The sequence below is a fragment of the Dendrobates tinctorius genome, unplaced genomic scaffold, assembly GCF_039654945.1.
Source record: "Dendrobates tinctorius isolate UK_male_01 unplaced genomic scaffold, ASM3965494v1 ptg000223l, whole genome shotgun sequence".
In the NCBI taxonomy this organism is placed as follows: domain Eukaryota; kingdom Metazoa; phylum Chordata; class Amphibia; order Anura; family Dendrobatidae; genus Dendrobates; species Dendrobates tinctorius.
Genome location: NW_027361890.1, coordinates 2,798,906 through 2,819,922, shown reverse-complemented (window position 1 = coordinate 2,819,922; position 21,017 = coordinate 2,798,906). Strand labels below are relative to the sequence as shown.

The 21,017-nt window shown below is 43.1% G+C and overlaps 1 protein-coding gene across 1 annotated transcript in view; it reads left to right on the top strand.

Moving 5' to 3' along the window:
• Positions 1-21,017, top strand: part of LOC141059044 (bactericidal permeability-increasing protein-like) — a 203,766-nt gene that overhangs the window by 73,764 nt on the left and 108,985 nt on the right. The window contains exons 10-11 of the mRNA XM_073555254.1: positions 4,520-4,687; positions 19,428-19,498. Of these exons, the coding sequence (XP_073411355.1) occupies positions 4,520-4,687; positions 19,428-19,498 (239 nt within the window). The remainder of the gene's footprint in view (positions 1-4,519; positions 4,688-19,427; positions 19,499-21,017) is intronic.

The window sequence follows — 21,017 nt, the reverse complement described above, 5'->3', positions numbered from 1 at the left end:
CGTGGGCGGAGTGCGCTTTGAACAACGCTGTGGCCGATTCTACCGGTCAGACCCCATTCCTCTTAAATTACGGCCAGCATCCGCGCGTCCCCGTGCCCATGCCCATGTCGTGAACCGACTCTAGGGTGGCAGACTGGGCGGTGGAGGCACGTGACATTTAGGATCACACGCAGGATGCTATCCGGGCCTCCAAGGAGAGAATGAGGGTCTCCGCTGACACACACAGGTGTCCTGCTCTGACCTTCGCCCCTGGCGACTTAGTGTGGCTTTCTGCCCTAAACATCAGGCTGCGGGTTGAACCCTCTAAGTTCGTACCGCGCTATATTGGCCCTTTCAAGGTCCTCGAGCAGATCAACCCTGTGGTCTACCGCCTGGCCCTTCCACCACACTTGGTTATCTCGTACACGTTTCATGTGTCTCTCCTTAAGCCTGTCCACATGTCCTGGTTTTCTGAGCCATCTGCTGGGACATCGGACCTGTCGTCAGACGAGTTTGAGGTCAATGCCATCGTGGGATGCAAGGTGATGCGGGGCAAAAAGTTTTACTTGGTGGATTGGAAGGGTCATGGTCCTGAGGCTCGGACCTGGGAGCCGGTGGAGAACATCCACACTCCTCTTCTCATTGCGGAATTTGAGCGCAGCGAGGCTCAGAGAGGAGGGGGCCCTAGGAGGGAGGGTAATGTTAGGCGTCGGGTTCCTGTCGCTGCACAGCGGGAATCTTGAGCCTTGCTTCCAGCGGTCTCCCATTCCTCTCCAGCCACAGAGGAGGTTGTTCAGCAAACTCGTCAGTCCCGGCGCTCTGCCCAGACCAGCTCCGTGGGTTTGCTTGCTGCTGCCACCTCTGGCACAGCTTTGGCAATGCAGGCTGCTCAGCAGCAAGATTCTCCAGGGAAGATTCTTTTCGTGCTCTCTCGCAGGCTCCGCCCATGACGGCACGCCTCTTCGGCTTCCCGCGTGCACCAAGTGGCGGGGTAATGGCGGCAATTGCACAATCACAGTCTATGGTACACAGTACAGTTTCTGGCACACAGGACCCGCTGGCACCGGGCTTCGCAATCCTGTTCGTGACGCCAAAATTGGATCACCCCCAGGGCAGTGGGATACTTGGTACCTCATGTCGGGCCGCTGAGCATGCCCGTGGAGTGATCTCCCATTGGAGATCGAAGGTCATGTGCTCAGGTCCTGCTCCTGTTCGGATTGGCCCGAGAAGCCAGGAAGGTCCCGGACGCTCGCGGCTATAAAAGGTTTGCATGGCCGCTCGGCCATGCGCTAGGATAGACTGTATTTTCAGACTATGAGGAGTGAGTGGTGTATGCATGTATGAATGTCTCTGGTGACTGACTCATTATGAAACCCCTACCCTTGGTACGCATGTGTTGTGCAGTCTAGCCTGATAGTGCCCAGGCTTAGGCTTAGGTAGGTCAGAGTTTGAGTCAGGCATTAGCCATCATCAGTGACTCGGCACGCCTCCGTGCCCCTTGCTCCACACTCCATAGCCAGCGTCTATAGACAGATGGATATATCTATAGAGATAGATATATCGATAGATAGATCTATAGTTACTGTAGATAGATATACCTATATCTATCCATAGCTATATCTATAGATAGATATCTATAGATTTATCCATAGATATATCCATAGATATATCTATAGATATACCGTATCTATAGATATATCCATAGATATACTGTATCTATATACTGTATATATACTGTATATCCATAGATATATCTATAGATATATCCATACATGTTTATTAATGAACAATATGTTTAATTTTGGGGAAATAAAACGGGAGAAAAAATGGCATGGGCTCCCGCGCAATTTTCTGCGCCAGAGAGGGAAAGCCGACGGCCGGGGGCCAATATTTGTAGCCTGGGAAGGGGGTAATGCCCATGGATCATCCCAGGCTATGAATATCAGTCCTCAGCTGTCTGCATAGCCTTTACTGGCAATTAAAATAAACTGACGTGGTGTCCCCCTATGTTTTATAGCCAGAAAGGCTAAGAAGACAGCTGTGGGCTGATATTCATAGCCTAGGAAGGGGCCATGGATATTGGCCCCCCTGGCTACACATACAAGCCCACAGCCGCCCCAGAAATGGCACATCTGTACGGTGCACCAATTCTGGCACTAAGCTTCTCTCTTCCCACTGCCATGTAGTGGTGGCATATGGGGTAATAAGGGGTTAATGTCACCTTGCTATTGTAAGGTGACATTAAGCCCAGTTAATAATGGAGAGGCGTCAATGAGACGCCTCTCCATTATTAATCTTATAGTATGAAAGGGTTAAAAACACACAGAAGAATAAAGTATTTTAGTGAAATAAAGCACGAAACAGTTTTTCATAATTTTTATTAGATGCCTAAATCCATTTGAAGACATCGATCACCTGCAAACAAAAATTGAAAAAACAAACCAACAATATACTTCCTGTCCGACGTAATCCCATTAATAACGATTGTCCCACAACAATCTCCCCTACAGAGCTGTCACACCAGCAGATGTGACCACTCTATAGGCCACCGATGACACACTAACTGGAGATAACCCTCCAGCAGTGTGTCATCAGAGTTAAGCCTCTCGCTTTACAGCACTACAGCGTGAGAAAATTCTCTCACTGTAATGCCGAAAAGTGATAGGTGAACTCAGGTGACCTGTTGGCGGAGTGATAAAATGCAGAGAATTATCTCCGTCATAGTATCACCGGAGCCCCTGGAGAGCGGTCACATCAGCTGATGTGACAGCTCTCCACGGGAGATCATCGTGGGACAATCGTATTAATTGGATTATGTTGGGCACAGGGAGTATATTGTTTGTTTATTATTTTAATTTTTTTTGCAGGTAAGCGAGGACTTTGGGGATTAGGTGTATATGGTAAGTATGAACTATATGTGTGTATGTGTTTTGTTTTTTTTTGGACTACTACTGTCCCATCATTGGTTAATGTGTCACTCACTGTCACTGTAGCAGGCATAGCCGAATGGGACTTGTAGTCCCATCGGACGATGCCTGCATATACACACATACACACACACACAGCCCTGGCAGAACCCCACACAGCCCCGCAGACCCCCACACAGCCCCGAAGACCCCTGTACATCCTCGGCAGACCCCTGGACAGCCCTCGCAGACCCCTGCACAGCCTGCAGACCCCTGCAAAGCCACTGCATACCCCCGCACAGCCCCGCAGACCTCCCCACAGCCCCAGCAAACCCCCAGACAGCCCCAAAGACCCCCCACACAGCCTCAGCAGACCCCCGCACAGCCCCGCAGATTGCACCACACACGCACACACATGGCCCGCACACACCATACACGTACACAGTCACCGCCCACACTCCACCCACACACTTCCCTCCTCCTGATCTGCAGCGTTTCATCCGCAGCAAACCACATAATTTTAAGACCTGCAGTTTTGCAGCGGAAGTGCCCGACTCAATGCAAGTCCAAGTCAATGGGTGCAGAAACGCTGCAGATCCGTACAAAGAATTAACATGCTGCGGAAAATAAAACACTGCGAATCCGCACGTTTTTTACACAGTGTGTGCTCAGTGTTTTTATATTTCCTATTGATTAACATTGTGTGCACTCTGGACTGAAGATTTGATGCAATTCCACGCGACCAAAAACGCAGTGGAAAAGCGTGAAAATCTGCAACGTGTGCACATACCCTAAGAAAGAATTGTGCACATATCCAAGTGAGTGAACCATTATGCACCAACTATGGGAATGTGAATAACAGATCTGGAATCAGATTTCAGTTGAGACATGCTTGAATCTGATCGAGAGCATGCCCAGAAGGATCCTGGCAGTGTTGAAAGCGAAAGGTGGATTTACAACATATTCACAAAATAATTAAAATTTAGATTTTTAGGAGCAAAACGGTAACAATGCAGTGACATGACAAGAATCTGCATAACTAATCTTAAGTAAAATAGTTACAAGTCAAATTTATGTACGAGACAGCCAAGATAATGATGATAGTCTCACTACCGAAGCAGAAGTGGATGGTGAGATATAGAGTCTGAAAGTGAAAAGTTCAGTACATTGCTACTTATATGCTCATCACTGTATATACCAGGATGAGAGGCATATATACTAGGATGGAGGTCATGTATATCAGCATGGGTCCAAGGTGGAGAACATTATTACACAAATGGGGGGGAGGTCATTATAGAATATAGAACGCTGCAAGAGCCCAAGCAGCTGACCAACAAGCGGGGGGGGAGGAGAGTCCAGGTCCAACTTTTGTACCGGGGTGCATTAAACTCTAGTTATGCTGCTCATTGCATATCATATTGTTTGTCCAAAAAAATCAATGTTAGATCAATACAATAATCCTTTATAACTGTATATTACCATATAATGCAGCTGATTTTATCAAAATAATCTGTTTTTATTATGATCTTCTTTAGTAATGTTTATTACTCTTTGGTATATTTTAGTGTGAGATAATACACAGTGAAGACAAATGTGATTGGTGGACTTGAATATGTGTAATTTGTCTGCTATAGGTGACAAAATATTTTCCAAAATCCGAGGCTATAATGTTCGCTATGAAGACCACCAAGTCTCCTGAGATTCTCTTGACATCCCAGCTTACACTGAAGTTAGAAGGAATTCTGGAAGCTCTAGTTGTGCTACCAAACATGTTAACAAAGCAATTTTTTGCAGCCAGTGTGGTAAGTTTTGAAGGAAAACGCCATATTCAAAGCTTACAATCATATGGAAATACCCACTGCTTGTTTCTCACAATACTTTTATGTGCAAAGTCACCAATAAAATTAAAGGGTTATTCTTGTCTCAAACGTATCATAAGATATGCCACAAATGTATATTAAATGCAAGTCCCAATAATAAGACCTATATCTACAATGAGAACAGGGCACCTTTGAGAGCTATTGTCAGTGCATTCAGATCTCACACTTTGCACTGATGATGGGCAACCCCCCAAAACTCCGTATCTGCAAATTGAGATTCTGGTTTGGCTTTTATCCTAAGTCATATGGCAACGTTCATTAAAGGGTCGACATTGACTTTTAGGGTTGCTGTTTCCAATAAGTGGCACTAGAATTCTAATCCTCTAAAAGGCAAATTGTGCATTAATTTGCATTGGAATTTTGATCGTCTCTTTCCTGACAGTATTGCTCTATACTCATGACAAAGGGTATTGGCAAGTCACTCCAGCATATTCTTTTTCCTCTCTACTACTCCTGCACCATCCCCAGGCCATGATTTTATGCTGCTCTGGTAAAAATTAAGAGACCACTTTCAAATGTTCAGTTTGTCTGATTTTTCTCTTTATAGGTATATTTTTGAGTAAAATGTAAATTGTTCTTTTAGTCTATAAACTTCTGACAACATGTCTCCGATTTTCCAATCAATAAATTTTGTATTTTTTTCTGACAAAGAAAAATGGTCAAAATTAAAAAAACAGTGCTTTCAGACCTCAAATAATGCAAAGAAAACAAGTTCATAGTCATTTAGAAACAACAATACTAATGTTTTAACTCAGGAAGAGTTCAGAAATCAATATTTTGTGGCATAACCATGATTTTTAAAAACAGCTTTCATGTGTCTTGGTATGCTTGCCACCAGTCTTTCACACTGCTTCTGGAGCAAAAATGTAAGCAGTTCTTCTTTGTTTGATGGCTTGTGACTATGCATCATCCTCTGGATTACATTCCAGAAGTTTTCAATGGGGTTCAGGTCTGGAGAATGGGCTGCCTATGACAGGGTTTTGATGTGGTGGTCTCTTAATTTTTGCAGAGCTGTACATGACCTCAAATTAGGAATAAGTGGAGCAATAGAAGCTCGGGTTTGTTGGGTTCAGCCAAAATTTAGTCCAAAATTTGTTTCGGATACCAGAACTTTACCCGATCATGATCCTGGACACAAACCCCATATAAGTCAATGGGGACCCAAACTTTGGTGCTGTAAAATGGCTGTTAAATGGCCACACAAAGTGCCTGGAGACTGAAAAACGAAGAAAAATGAGGGTAAGAGCAGTAAAATTGCCAGGCAAACAATTACGGATAGAGAAATTAGAGGCCGAAGGTTCAAGTGGTGGAGTGCCTTGCGTGTGTATTTTATTGTATTTATTAATATACTGTATAAAAAAGTGGAAAAAACGAATTGGAGTCCCCTCAATTTTTAAAAACCAGCAAAGGGAAAGCAGACAACTGTGAGCTGGTCTATTATCCTGGGAAAGGGACAATATCCATGGACCTTCCCAGCCTATTAGTATCAGCCCTCAGCTTTATACTTTGCCTTTTTGCTGGTTATTAAAAAAAAAGTTTATTTGAATAAAGACTCCTCCACACATTCCCTGGTTTACCCATTTATTATTAAAAAAATAATCCCAGCAGTTCCAACGTAATCCATTGTGGGTTCTCATGCATCTAGTGATTCTCACCTGCAACTTATGGAGCGTCATTCAGAGAATGATGTTCCATAGGTTACTCGCGGTAATGTCTCATGAGCGATGAAGTTAGAACTGTCATCACCTATGACACATGACTGTGAGTGACCTATGCAGCCTTGTTTTCAAGAACGAGACTGCATAGATCACTCGTGGTCATGTCTCACGGGCGATGATGTTACTGTTGTAATCACCTGTGAGACACGACCGTGGGTGACCAATACAGCCTCGAGATTTAAAAATAGTTTTACCACAAGTAATTTTTTTTGAGTACCCTCATTTTTAGTAACCAGCAAAGGCAAAGCAGACAGCTGGGGGCTGATACTATAGGCTGGGACGGTCCATGGAAATTAGGCCTTTCCCAGCATAAGAAGACCGGCTCACAGCTCTCTGCTTTCTCGTTCCTGACTATTAAAAATAGGAGGCACCCCACATCATTTTTACATTTTTTTTTATTAAACCTTCCCTTAATCAAGCTGCTCTACCCTAGTCCGAGTAGTGCCACCTCTGATCCAGCAGTGGTACAATACTTGACATGGCTGTGATGGATACATAATTTCCCACAGCCTAAAAGCTTGTTTATTGACTGCGCTGTAGCCTTTCAACAAGCTTTATTAAACATCCAAGCTCCTAATAGTTAAATGAACTTTTCACGAACTTCCAGTTCAAGTCATTGTTTGGAGTTCAGCACCAGACTCTAGGTGTCCCGTATGAGCCCCAAACTTTACAGACTGGGTTCGCTCAACCCTACGTCAAACCCCTGATTCCTACCTGAAATAAAGAGAGTAGATACAGCTGGTTGGAATGAATGCAACATATATAAACATTAGATAGCAATAGCTTTCCCCAAATATCTCAACCAATGGAACGGAACTGGTCCTTAAAGCCCCATAAGTCTGGTGACCCCACTATATGAATGCAGTGACTGCTCAAGTTGTATTAGCTCTAGCCGATTCCACATCTGCTAAGAGGCACCATAATAAAAAAAGAACCTGATGTCTAATGGTAACCACTACCAACGGACCTACTAAGGCCTCTTTACGCAGATGTTCTACTACCCAAATTTAGTCCACTGGGGGTGGTCCACAGCCTTTGCCGGCTCCCCCAACATCCAAAATGAACCATATCTCCAACTTTCAGGATTTCGCTCCTGACCCTAAACTCCACCCCCACCTTTTTCACATGTCCTAACTTATTTTAACCCCTTACATTCCTGCATAAACCCTCTCCAGGCCTGTAGCCCTTATCCGACATTACTAGATAGGGACCTGCAACTATTTTACTTTACTCACGATTTATAGCACCATTAACTTCCAAAGTAACTTAAAGACTTCATCATCATTGTCTCCATTGGGGCTTACAATTTAAATTCCTTATTACTATGGAGCATGAGAGGAAAACAAAGTATCAGGGGAATGCATGCAAACTCTTTGCAGATGTTTTCCTAGGTGGGATTTGACCCCAGGATCCAGGAGCTGCAAGGCTACAGTGCTAACCACCATCCTGCTATGGCCCATGGACATGCCAGCATGGCTGAGTAACGTACAGACAGTATCAGGTCAGCACCGTTATACCGATTAAAATTATATCTTGGTTGATGAAATCCATATTGTGGTTCTTTTTCAATCTTTATTTTCAGTTTTGAGTTAATGATATGCTCGTGATCTGGGGCAAGCCTGGAGGGGGGTCTTCATGTGGTGCACTGCTTACAGTACAGACCAAAACTTTGTACACATTTTCTCATTCAAAGAGTTTTCTTTATTTTCATGACTGAAAATTGTTAATTCACTCTGAAGGCATCAAAACTATGAATTAACACATGTGTAATTATATAATTAATAAAAAAGTGTGAAACAACTGAAAATATGTCTTATATTCTAGGTTCTTCAAAGTAGCCACCTTTTGCTTTGATTACTGCTTTGCACACTCTTGGCATTCTGTTGATGAGCTTCAAGAGGTTGTCAACGGAAATGGTTTTCACTTCACAGGTGTGCCCTGTCAGGTTTAATAAGTGGGATTTCTTGCCTTATAAATGGGGTTTGGACCATCAGTTGTGTTGTGCAGAAGTCTGGTGGATACACAGCTGTTAGTCCTACTGAATAGACTGTTAGAATTTGTATTATGGCAAGAAAAAGGCTGCTAAGTAAACAAAAAACGAGTGGCCATCATTACTTTAAGAAATGAAGGTCAGTCAGTCCGGAAAAAATTGGGAAAACTTTGAAAGTGTCCCCAAGTGCAGTGGCAAAAACCATCAAGTGCTACAAAGAAACTGGCTCACATGAGGACCGCCCCAGGAAAGGAAGACCAAGAGTCACCTCTGCTGCAGAGGATAAGTTCATCCGAGGCACCAGCCTCAGAAATCACAGGTTAACAGCAGCTCAGATAAGAGACCAGGTCAATGCCACACAGAGTTCTAGCAGCAGACACATCTCTACAACAACTGTTTAGAGGAGACTTTGTGCAGCAGGCCTTTATGGTAAAATAGCTGCTAGGAAACCACTGCTTAAGGACAGGCAACAAGCAGAAGAGACTTGTTTGGGCTAAAGAACACAAGGAATGGACATTAGACCAGTGGAAATCTGTGCTTTGGTCTGATGAGTCCAAATTTGAGATCTTTGGTTCCAACCACCGTGTCTTTGTGCAACGCAGGAAAGGTGAACGGATGGACTCTACATGCCTGGTTCCCACAGTGAAGCAGGGAGGAGGAGGTTTGATGGTGTGGGGGTGCTTTGCTGGTGACACTGTTGGGGATTTATTCAAAATTGAAGGCATACTGAACCATCATGGCTACCACAGTATCTTGCAGCGGCATGCTATTCCATCCGGTTTGCATTTAGTTGGACCTTCATTTATTTTTCAACAGGACAATGACCCCAAACACACCTCCAGGCTGTGTAAGGGCTATTTGACAAAGAAGGAGAGTGATGGGGTGCTATGCCAGACCACCTGGCCTCCACAGTCACCAGACCTGAACCCAATAGAGATGGTTTGGGGTGAGCTGGACCACAGAGTGAAGGCAAAAGGGCCAACAAGTGCTAAGCATCTCTGGGAACTCCTTCAAGACTGTTGGAAGACCATTTCAAGTGACTATCTCTTGAAGCTCATCAACAGAATGGCAAGAGTGTGTAAAGCAGTAATCAAAGCAAAAGGTGGCTACTTTGAAGAACCTAGAATATAAGACATATTTTCAGTTGTTTCACACTTTTTTGTTAACTATATAACTCCACATGTGTTAATTCATAGTTTTGATGCCTTCAGAGTGAATCTACAATTTTCATAGTCATGAAAATAAAGAAAACTCTTTGAATGAGAAAGTGTGTCCAAACTTTTGGTCTGTACTGTAGGTATTCACAATGCAGACTGCTGACAGGTCACATATCCCTCAGTGACCTGCCCCCCTTGTTTGCATAATGAATAGCTGTACTAAAGAAAAAAAATCTTTCTGCAGGTAACAAGAGAAAATGGACCATCCATTTTGTTGTACGATTTCTCCTGAGCATGCCGATACCCCATATGTTAAAAAATCTACTGTTTGAGCGCATGGCAGAGCTCAGAAGGGAAAGACGCCATGTCATGTTTAGAGAGTCCCTGATGTGCTTAAACAGTTAAAACCTTCCACAAGTGACACCATTTTGGAAACTAGACCCCTTATGGAACTTATCTAGATGTGTATTGAGCAATTTGAACCCACAAGTGCTTCGCAGAAGTTTATAACGTAGAGCAGTGTAAATAAAAAAGAAAACAAATTTTTCTCAAATCTTTTGTAGCTCCATATTTTGCATTTTCATGAAGGTAACAGTTAAAATTACTTCATTCAATTTGTTGTGCAATTTCTCCTGAGTACACCGATACCCCATAAGTGGGGGAATATTACTGTTTGGGCGCACGGCAGGGCTTGGAAGGGAAGGAGTGCCATTTGACTTTTCGAATGCAAAATTTGATGGAATAATTAGCAGATGCCATGTCGTATTTGAAGAGCCCCTGATGTGCCTAAACAGTGAAATCCCCCACACATAACAACATTTTGAAAAGTAGACCCTTTTGGGACCTTACCTAGATGTGTGCTGAGCATCTTGAGCCCCCAGGTGCTTCACAGAAGTTTATAACTATAAGCCATGAAAATAAAAAAAATGCACTTTTTTCCGACAAAAAATTTTTTTGCTACAAATTTTGTATTTTCACAAGGGTAGCAAGAGAAAATGGACCACAAAGTTTGTTGTGCAATTTCTCCTGAGCTCACCGATACCCCATATGTGGTCGAAAACTACTTTTGAGGCCCAGTGCAAAAGCCTCTGTTCAGTTGTGTCCTTTTCAGAAGTGCACAAAACTGTGCAATCCTAAAAAGACTGACACCACCGGATCACAGGTCCTATGGCACCCAGAGTGCCTCCATCTGCCTGATTATAGGGAATCTTCCACTAGGGGTTCTGTCTGAATTGTGTATTTCAGAGATTTACATGTGTAAGCGCTCAGCGCAGAGCGCAGGATAAATGTGTGCCAAGCCTTACTGCGAATGAGAGGCAGAATGAAAAAATCAACAGAACGTGAAGAATTGGTTTAACTTATTTTTTAATGCAGTTCCTTGTGCAGTATAAGTGATTAGGCGACTCTATTCTTTGGATCAGTGAAATTGCAGTGATACCAGATTCATATCAGGTTTTTATGTTTTGCTGCTGTCACACACTAAAAGACACTTTTTATTGTGAAAATTTGATTTTGCATCGCCTTATTTTGAGAGCTATAATTTTTCGATATTTTGGCCAACAGAATCATGTGAGGGCCTGTTTTTTGCAGGACGAGTTGATGTTTTTATTGGTACCATTTTCGGGCACATGGCATTTTTTGATCGCTTTCTATTCTGATTTTTGGGAGACAAAATGAAGAAAATCCAGCAAATCAGGAATTGCTTTTTGTTATATATTTTTTTTACCGTTACGTGTGTAATAAAATTGGTAAGACAGCTTTATTCTTCAGGTCAGTATGATTACAGCGATACCTTATTTATATTTTTTTTATGCTTTGGCGCTTTTACACAATAAAAACTATTTTATAAAAAAAAATTATTATTTTTGCATCGCTTTATTCTGAAAGCTATAACTTTTTTAATTTTCTGCTGATGGATCTGCATGGCAGCTTGTTTTTTCAGGATTAGATGATGTTTTCAGCAGTACCATTTTTATTTACATCTATCTTTTTGATCGTGTTTTATTGCACTTTTTGTTCGGTGGTATGATGATAAAGCATTGGTTTTTAGCTTTTTTTATGGTGTGCACCAAAGTTGTTAACTAGTGGGACAGTTTTATACAGCTGGTCGTTACGTATGCGGCGATACCAAATGTGTGTACTTTTATTGTTTTTCTTTTACATAAATATATTTATTGGAAAAATATTTACCATATTTTGCAGATTATAAGACACACTGGATTATAAGACATACCCCTAATTTTGAGGAGAAAAATAGGAATTTTTTTTTTTAATAAAATGGTGGTGCCTCTTATAATCCATGCCTCTTATTGCTTACTGGGGGTGGTGGATGCAGTGAAGCGGGGTCCCGGGGTCGCAGCTAGAGGAGGCAAGAGTGGCATGTTGCTGCAGACCACAGGCTGGTGTTCCGCTGCAGGTGAATATGGTAGCGGTGCTCTGTGGTAGATGAGCAGGGTGGGGTCTCCAGGAAAATGGCCACCGGGGGTGGCGCATGCTCAGATTGAGATCTTGGCAATGAGATCTTGGGTGCCGAGATCTTGTCTCCTGAGATCTCATTGCTGAGATCTCAATCGGAGCATGGTGGCCATTTTTCTGGAGGCCACTGCATTGCAGTAATGGACACAAAATGCTGGCGAAGCCCCCCACACCACAGAGCACCGCAGCCATTTTCACCCTCAGTGGCACACATCGGAGCACCCCCTCATTCCAGCCTGCGGCCTGCTGCAACGTGCCACTCTTGCCTCCTCCAACAGCGACCCTGGGACCCTGCTCCACCGCGGCCTGTAAGGTATATCTGCATTATAAGACGCACCCCCATTCCCCCCCAAATTTTGGGGAAAAAAGTGCATCTTACAATCTAAAATACGTTTTTTTTCTTTATTTATGGATTTTTAAAAAAATATTTTTACACTTTGTAATTTTTTTAAAACTTTTTTACATTGTCCCAGTATGGCACATTACTATATTACATCAGATCGCTGATCTGATAATCTGCACTGCAGAATATCAGATCAGGATCTGACAGGTAGGGAAGGAGGCATGCCAGCACCTGCTCTCAGCAGGCGCTCGCAAGTCACCTTCCCTCCAGGACCTCGCAACCATCTTTGTGCCGTGGTCTCCATGGATACCATAGAGACATTGAGATGCGATTGCGATGTCCTGATGGAAGCACGCAGGGAGCCCCCTCCCTGCGTGTTGCTTCCCTATGACACTGTCACTACTGACAGCAGCATCAGAGGGGTTAAATGCCCACAATCCATGCTAGCAGGATCCTGGGCATTGCTGCAGGGTATCAGCTGTCACATACAGCTGACACGTGCACGCGATTGATAAACTGCTCCTTGCGGGAACACACCTCCCTCAGAGCAGTAAATGTATGGTGCATGTCAGGAAGGGGTTACTGTGAGAATAATAAATGTTGTTGATGTTATTCAGCATCGACTGCACCATCTTGCGTGAGAAGAAAAAAATTCCTCCTCCAAGACGGTGTTGCCCGAGCCTATGCAGTAGCAGCTATTGGATCACCTACAAACCCAATTATAAAAACAGATTTTTCTTTCTATCTGAATAAGGCCTCTTTCACACTTCAGTTATTTGCATCAGTTAAAATCCGCCAAAAAGGCAGACAAGCGGATCCGTTCTCAACTGATGTGAACGGATGGCACAGGATCCGTTTTTAGACGGATCCTGAAAATGAGTGAATTTAAAGGAACCGCTGGCGAGAGAGAGAGAGAGAATTTTTTTTTTTGTCTGGCACCCAGACAGAATTTGGAGTTAATTCAGTGTCTGGAGGATCCGCCGGCCAAAAAAACGTTGCAAGCTCCATTTGGAAATCTTTGAGGATGTTGACGGACACTAACATTGTGGCGGATCCTCACAAAAACGGATGCAACGGACGGCAATCACTCAGGATCCGCCAATAATGAAAGTCAATGGGGAAAAAAACGGATCCGCAAAGAAAAATGGCGGATCCGTTTTTTTTCAAAGTTGGCGGATCTTGACTGATTGTCAAAAACGGAAGTGTGAAAGAGGCCTAACATGAAGAACATTTATTATTGGGACACTGAACATCCGATTATGCTGCAGCGCAGGGGCCATGGCTGCTACCTGCCTGCAGAAGGTTTTTTTTTCCTTCAGTATGTACATTATGCAAACTAGGGGGAGGTAACAGACGGATCAGTGACCTGGCAGCAGTCTGCATTATGAATACCTAGTCAGAGCACCACATGAAGACCCCCCACAGGCAGCCCCAAGCACGAGCATATCATTAACACAAAACTGAAAATAAAGATTAAAAAAAACACAAGATGGATTTCATCAACTAAGGTATCATTTTAATCAGTATAATAAAATAATAACAGGTTACCTTTAATGTACGAGTTAGGAATATCCCCCGTAAAGAAGACCTGAAAGGTTTGACTTAATAGATACAGGTGCTTCTCACAAAATTAGAATATCATCAAAAAGTTAATTTATTTAAGCTCTTCAATACAAAAAGTGAAACTTATATATTGTATACACCATACTGTCATTACAAACAGAGTGATCTATTTCAAGTGTTTATTTCTGTTAATATTGAAGATTATGGCTTACAGTCAATGAAAACCCAAAAGTCATCATCTCAGTAAACTAGAATAATTAACAAAAAACACCTGCAAAGGCTTCTTAAGCATTTTAAAAAGTCCCTTAGTCTGTTTTAGTAGCTCAGTAGGCTGAGTTGACAGATGTCCAGAGGGCAGTCATTGACACAACTCCACAAGGAGCGTAAGCCTCAAAATTTAATTGCTAAAGAAGCTGGCTGTTCAGAGTGCTGTATCCAAGCATATTAATGAAAAGTTGACTTGAAGGAAAAAGTGTGGTAGGAAAAGGTGCACAAGCAACCGGGATATCCGCAGCTTTGAAAGGATTGTTAAGAAAAGGCCATTCAAAAGTTTGGGAGAGATTCTGTAAGAAGATGAGCCGAGACAGAGTCAGAGGTTTCCGGTGCCCTATCTGAACTGTCATCACTGTTGCCAAGGGAGGGTTCTTCTGGTAGGAGAGATCCTTCATGCTGGACAGCAGGGGGTGAGGGGAGTGTAAAAGGGACTGAGCGTGGGAACGGGTCAATCTTGGCAGGAAAGCAACAAGAGAAGGTTGACTCCCTTTCCGCTGCTCCGACTGCTAACTCCAAGCCACTCATCTCCCAGCGCACTAACTCTAAAATTGACTGTGTCATGACTGAGCTATCAACTGAGCCTGCCTTTCTGGCTGACTATTTCCCACCTGCAGTTGCTGATAAGCCGACTTGCTCCGTTCCTAGAGACTACTCCAGAGGACCGCCTGCTGCTGCGTCTGTGAGCGCGCCCACGGTTCGCTATGCAAAGGACTGTTTCTACTTTCCAGCGCACCCAAGCCAAGCGGGACTAGATACATCAGCACCGTCGGGAGACAGTGCTTCTCGTTCCTCCATAACAGAGCCAGAGACATTGTCCATGATTTGTGACGCCGTCGGGAAATATTCCAGCCTTTCTCTTGCAAGAACTGCAAGCGATAAGTTACTTTGTTTTTGTATATCTTTCTCTTGAGCATTGCGTTTGTGTGCAGTTCCCGTCATTGCCTTTACTAGTCTTGCCTCCCTGAGTTGAGAATTCCTTGTTTAATTACCTATTCAGTAAATCTTGTTAATCCCTTCTCTGCCTCCGGCTCTTCACTGCATCCAATGAATCTCTCTCCTTTACAATTCACAAGAAGTGAACTGTTGCTGGAGTCTTTGCTTCAAGAGCCACCACACACAGACGTATCCAGGACATGGGCTACCAGTGTCGCATTCCTTGTGTCAAGGCATTCATGACCAATAGACAATGCCAGAAGTGTCTTACCTGGGCCTAGGAGAAAAAGAACTGGACTGTTGATGAGTGGTCCAAGATGTTGTTTTCAGATGAAAATAAATTTAGCATTTCATTTGGAAATCAAGGTCCCAGAGTGGAGAGGCACACTATCTAAGCTGCTTGAAGTGTAGTGTGAAGTCTCCACAATCAGTGATGGTTTGGAGAGCCATGTCATCTGCTGGTGTAGGTCCACTGTGCTTTATCAAGACCAAAGTCAGCGCAGCCGTCTACCCGGAAATTTTAGAGCACTTCATGCTTCCCTCTGTCGACTAGCTTTTTGGAGATGTAAATTTGATTCTCCAGCATCTATCCACACTGCCAAAAGTACTAATGCCTGGTTTAAAAACAACAGTATCACTGTGCTTGATTGGCCAGCAAACTTGCCTGACCTTAACCCCATAGAGAATCTATGGGTTATTGTCAAGAGGAAGATGAGAGACACCAGACCCAACAATTCAGATGAGCTGGAGGCTGCTATCAAAGCAGCCTGGGCTTCCATAGCACCTCAGCAGTGCCACAGGATGATCGCCTCCATGCCATGCCACACTGATGCAGTAATTGATGCAAAAGGAGCCCCGACCAAGTATTGATTGCATTTACTGGACATACATTTCAGTAGGCCAACATTTCGGATTGTAAAATCATTTTTTCAAGCTGGTGTTATAAAGTATTCTAATATACTAAGATAATAATTTTGGGGTTTTCATTGGCTGTAAGCCATAATCATCAACATTAACAGAAATAAACACGTGAAATAGATCGCTCTATTCGTAATGACTCTATATATTATATGAATTTAACTTTTTGTATTGAAGAACTGAAATAAATTAACTATATGATGATATTTGAATTTTGTCAGAAGCACCTGCATTTGTGCTCTCCATAAAACAACAATTCTGGATATTACTTTCTTAGTGAATGAAAAAATCTAGAGTAAACACATAGGACCTGACAGATTATTGCATCTGCACCTTTTTATATAGTTTCTTTTCTTTGCATCCTTTTTAAAGTCTACTTAATATGTTTTCTCTTGTTTGTTTTTTGAATGTCTGTCAATGCGGAATGTGTTTTATTAATCATTTTGAGACTTTTTGTGCAATTGTATAATAGTTGCCCCAAAATCTAAATTTAAATGCATCTGGAATTTTAGTACAAACATTCTTGCAACATTTTAGCTGGACAAATAACTGTTCGATAGTGTTGAGCGATACCTTCCGATATTGGGAAATATCGGATCGGATTGGATCGGACCGATACCCCAAAAATATCAGGTATCGCCCATTCCGATACCGGAAGCCCATGCAAGTCAATGGGGCACAAATATCGGAATTAAAATAAACCCTTTCTTTCCTTGCACATCCAGTTCGGGAGGGGGGAAGAGTGTGGGCGGTGTGTGAGCGGAGACTGTGCGTGTGTGTGCAGGCGGGGTCTGTACGGGCCTGCCGGGGGTCTGTGCGGGCCTGCCGGGGGTCTGTGCGGGCTGCCAGGGGTCTGTGTGGGCCTGCCAGGGGCAGGGCGGGCTGCTGGGGGTCTGTGCGGGCCTGCCGGGGGTCTGTGCGGGCTGCCGGAGGTCTGTGCGGGCCTGCCGGGGGTCTGTACGGGCCTGCCGGGGGTCTGTGCGGGCTGCCGGGGGTCTGTGCAGGCTGCCGGGGGTCTCTGCGGGCCTGCTGGGGGTCTGTGCGGGCTGCCGGGGGTCTGTGCGGGCCTGCCGGGGGTCTGTGCGGGCTGCCGGGGGTCTGTGCGGGCCTGCCGAGGGTTTTGTGTGCGTGCAGGCATCGTCCGATGGGACTACAAGTCCCATCGGGCTATGCCTGCTACAATGACAGTGATTGACACATTAGCCAATGATGGGACAGTAGTAGTCCCATCATCCGGCTAATGTATTGAATGTAAAAAAACAAACAAAAAAAAAACATACATACTACATACATACTACATATATACAACATTCATACAACATGCATACATACTACATAATACATACACTCACTGGCCACTTTATTAGGTACACCATGCTAGTAACGGGTTGGACCCCCTTTTGCCTTCAGAACTGCCTCAATTCTTCGTGGCAGAGATTCAACAAGGTGCTGGAAGCATTCCTCAGAGATTTTGGACCATATTGACATGATGGCATCACACAGTTGGCGCAGATTTGTCGGCTGCACATCCCTGATGCGAATCTCCCGTTCCACCACATCCCAAAGATGCTCTATTGGATTGAGATCTGGTGACTGAGGAGGCCATTTGAGTACAGTGAACTCATTGTCATGTTCAAGAAACCAATCTGAGATGATTCGAGCTTTATGACATGGCGCATTATCCTGCTGAAAGTAGCCATCAGATGTTGGGTACATTGTGGTCATAAAGGGATGGACATGGTCAGCAACAATACTCAGGTAGGCTGTGGCGTTGCAACGATGCTCAATTGGTACCAAGGGGCCCAAAGAGTGCCAAGAAAAAATTCCCCACACCATGACACCACCACCACCAGCCTGAACCGTTGATACAAGGCAGGATGGATCCATGCTTTCATGTTGTTTACGCCAAATTCTGACCCTACCATCCGAATGTCGCAGCAGAAATTGAGACTCATCAGACCAGGCAACGTTTTTCCAATCTTCTACTGTCCAATTTCGATGAGCTTGTGCAAATTGTAGCCTCAGTTTCCTGTTCTTAGCTGAGAGGAGTGGTACCCAGTGTGGTCTTCTGCTGCTGTAGCCCATCTGCCTCAAAGTTTGACGCACTGTGCGTTCAGAGATGCTCTTCTGCCTACCTTGGTTGTAACGGGTGGCAATTTGAGTCACTGTTGCCTTTCTATCAGCTCGAACCAGTATGCCCATTCTCCTCTGACCTCTGGCATCAACAAGGCATTTCCGGCCACAGAACTGCCGCTCACTGGATTTTTTTTCTTTTTCGGACCATTCTCTGTAAACCCTAGAGATGGTTGTGCGTGAAAATCCCAGTAGATCAGCAGTTTCTGAAATACTCAGACCAGCCCTTCTGGCACCAACAATCATGCCACGTTCAAAGGCACTCAAATCACCTTTCTTCCCCATACTGATGCTCGGTATGAACTGCAGGAGATTGTCTTGACCATGTCTACATGCCTAAATGCACTGAGTTGCCGCCATGTGATTGGCTGATTAGAAATTAAGTCTTAACACACAGTTGGACAGGTGTACCTAATAAAGTGGCCAGTGAGTGTACATACTACATATATACTACATTCATACAAAATACATACATACTACATACATACTACATATATATATATACTACATTCATACAGCATACATACATACTACATAATACATACATACTACATATATACTACATTCATACAACATACATACATACATACCTACACTACTGTTCGGACTAAAAAGGGTGAAAAAAGTATAAGGAAAAAATTAAAGAGCATTTTTTATTTTGCACAGAATTCATAAGCCATTTTAAAGAATTTAGTGCAATAAATGAAGCCGAAAAAAGAATACAAATCATCATTTGGCCCTCTTTTTAACCATTGCTGGTTTGCTGTAACAATTATGCTGGCAATAAGCGTTAAGGCACTCTTTTAAATATGGATTTCCCATCAAAATAAAGACTATCCCAGTAATCATAATCCTTTGTGATCCTTTAGTTTGTAAGATTGGAAAAATTACATTTAAATTTCAATAGCTTTGTGACTAAAAGTATAGCCACAATATCAACTTTGAGAGCTTTTGTCATATTCTCCCCACCTTTCCAAGCCCCTTAAAGTGGCAAATGTGCCTGGTTATTTAATAATAAGGTGTCAAGACCTATCACCAGGTAAATTTGGCATTCCTGAGTCTGAAAAGACAAAAGCGAATTGTATCTGAGTGTTAATTGCACATATATTGGTTATGTTTTCTTACATATTTTGTATACTAAGCGATGCTCTCATTACAGCAAGCAACATTCACCGCTGGCATGATGCATTTGTCAAACCTCAACTTGAAGGTCTCATTTATAACAGAAAGGTAATTGATACGTACTTGTCCTTAACCCCTTTACCCCGAAGGGTGGTTTGCATGTTAATGCCCGGGCCAATTTTTACAATTCTGACCACTGTCTCTTTATGAGGTCATAACTCTGGAACGCTTCCATGGATCCCGGTGATTCTGACATTGTTTTCTCTTGACGTATTGTACTTCATGTTAGTGGTAAAATTTCATTCATATAACTTGCATTTACTTGTGAAAAAAATGGAAATTTGGCAAAAATTTTGAAAATTTAGCAATTTTCCAACTTTGAATTTTTATGCCTTTAAATCACAGAGATATGGCACACAAAAAACTTAATAACTAACATTTCCCACATGTTTCCTTTACATCAGCACAATTTTGGAACCAAATTTTTTTTGTTAGGAAGTTATAAGGGTTAAGTTGACCAGCGATTTCTCATTTTTACAACATCATTTTTTTTAGGGACCACATCACATTTGAAGTCACTTTGAGGGGTCTATATAATAGAAAATGCCCAAGGGTGACAAGATTATAAAAACTGCACCCCTGACGGCACTCAAAACCACATTCAAGAAGTTTATTAACCCTTCAGGTGCCTCACAGGAATTTTTTGAATGTTAAAAGAAATGAACATTTAACTTTTTTCACAAAAAAATTACTTCAGGTCCAATTTTTTTATTTTACCAAAGGGTAACAGGAGAAATCGGACAGCAAAAGTTATTGTGCAATTTGTCCTGAATACGCTGATACCTGAACCACTATTTCGGCTCATGGCAGAGCTCGGAAGGGAAGGAGCGCCGTTTGACTTTTTCAACGCAAAATTGGCTGGAATTGAGATTGGACGCCATGTCACGTTTGGACAGCCCCTGATGTGCCTAAACAGTGGAAACACCCCACAAATGACACCATTTTGGAAACTAGACCCCCCAAGGAACTTATCTAGATGTGTAGTGAGAACTTTGAACCCCCAAGGGCTTCATATAAGTTTATAATGTACAGCCGTACAATTAAAAAATCATATTTTTTCCACAAAAATGATCTTTTCACCCCCAATTTTTATTTTCCCAAGGGAAACAGGACCCCAAAAGTTATTGTGCAATTTGTCCTGAGTATGCTAATACCCCATATGTGGGGGTAAACCACTGTTTGGGTGCATGGCAGAGCTCGGAAGGGAAGGAGCGCTGTTTGACGCAAAATTGGCTGGAATTGAGATAGAATCATAGAATCATAGAATCGTAGAGTTGGAAGGGACCTCCTGGGCCATCTGGTCCAACCCCCTGCTCAAAGCAGGATTCGCTAAATCATCCCAGTCAGATGTCTGTCCAGCCTCTGTTTGAAGACTTCCATTGCAAGAGAACTCACCACTTCTCGTGGCAGCTTGCTCCACTCATTGATCACTCTAACTGTCAAAAAGTTTTTTCTAATATCTAATCTGTGTCTCCTCCCATTCAGTTTCATCCCATTGCTTCTAGTCTTTCCTTGTGCAAATGAGAATAAAGTTGATCCTTCTACAATATGACAGCCGTTTAGATAT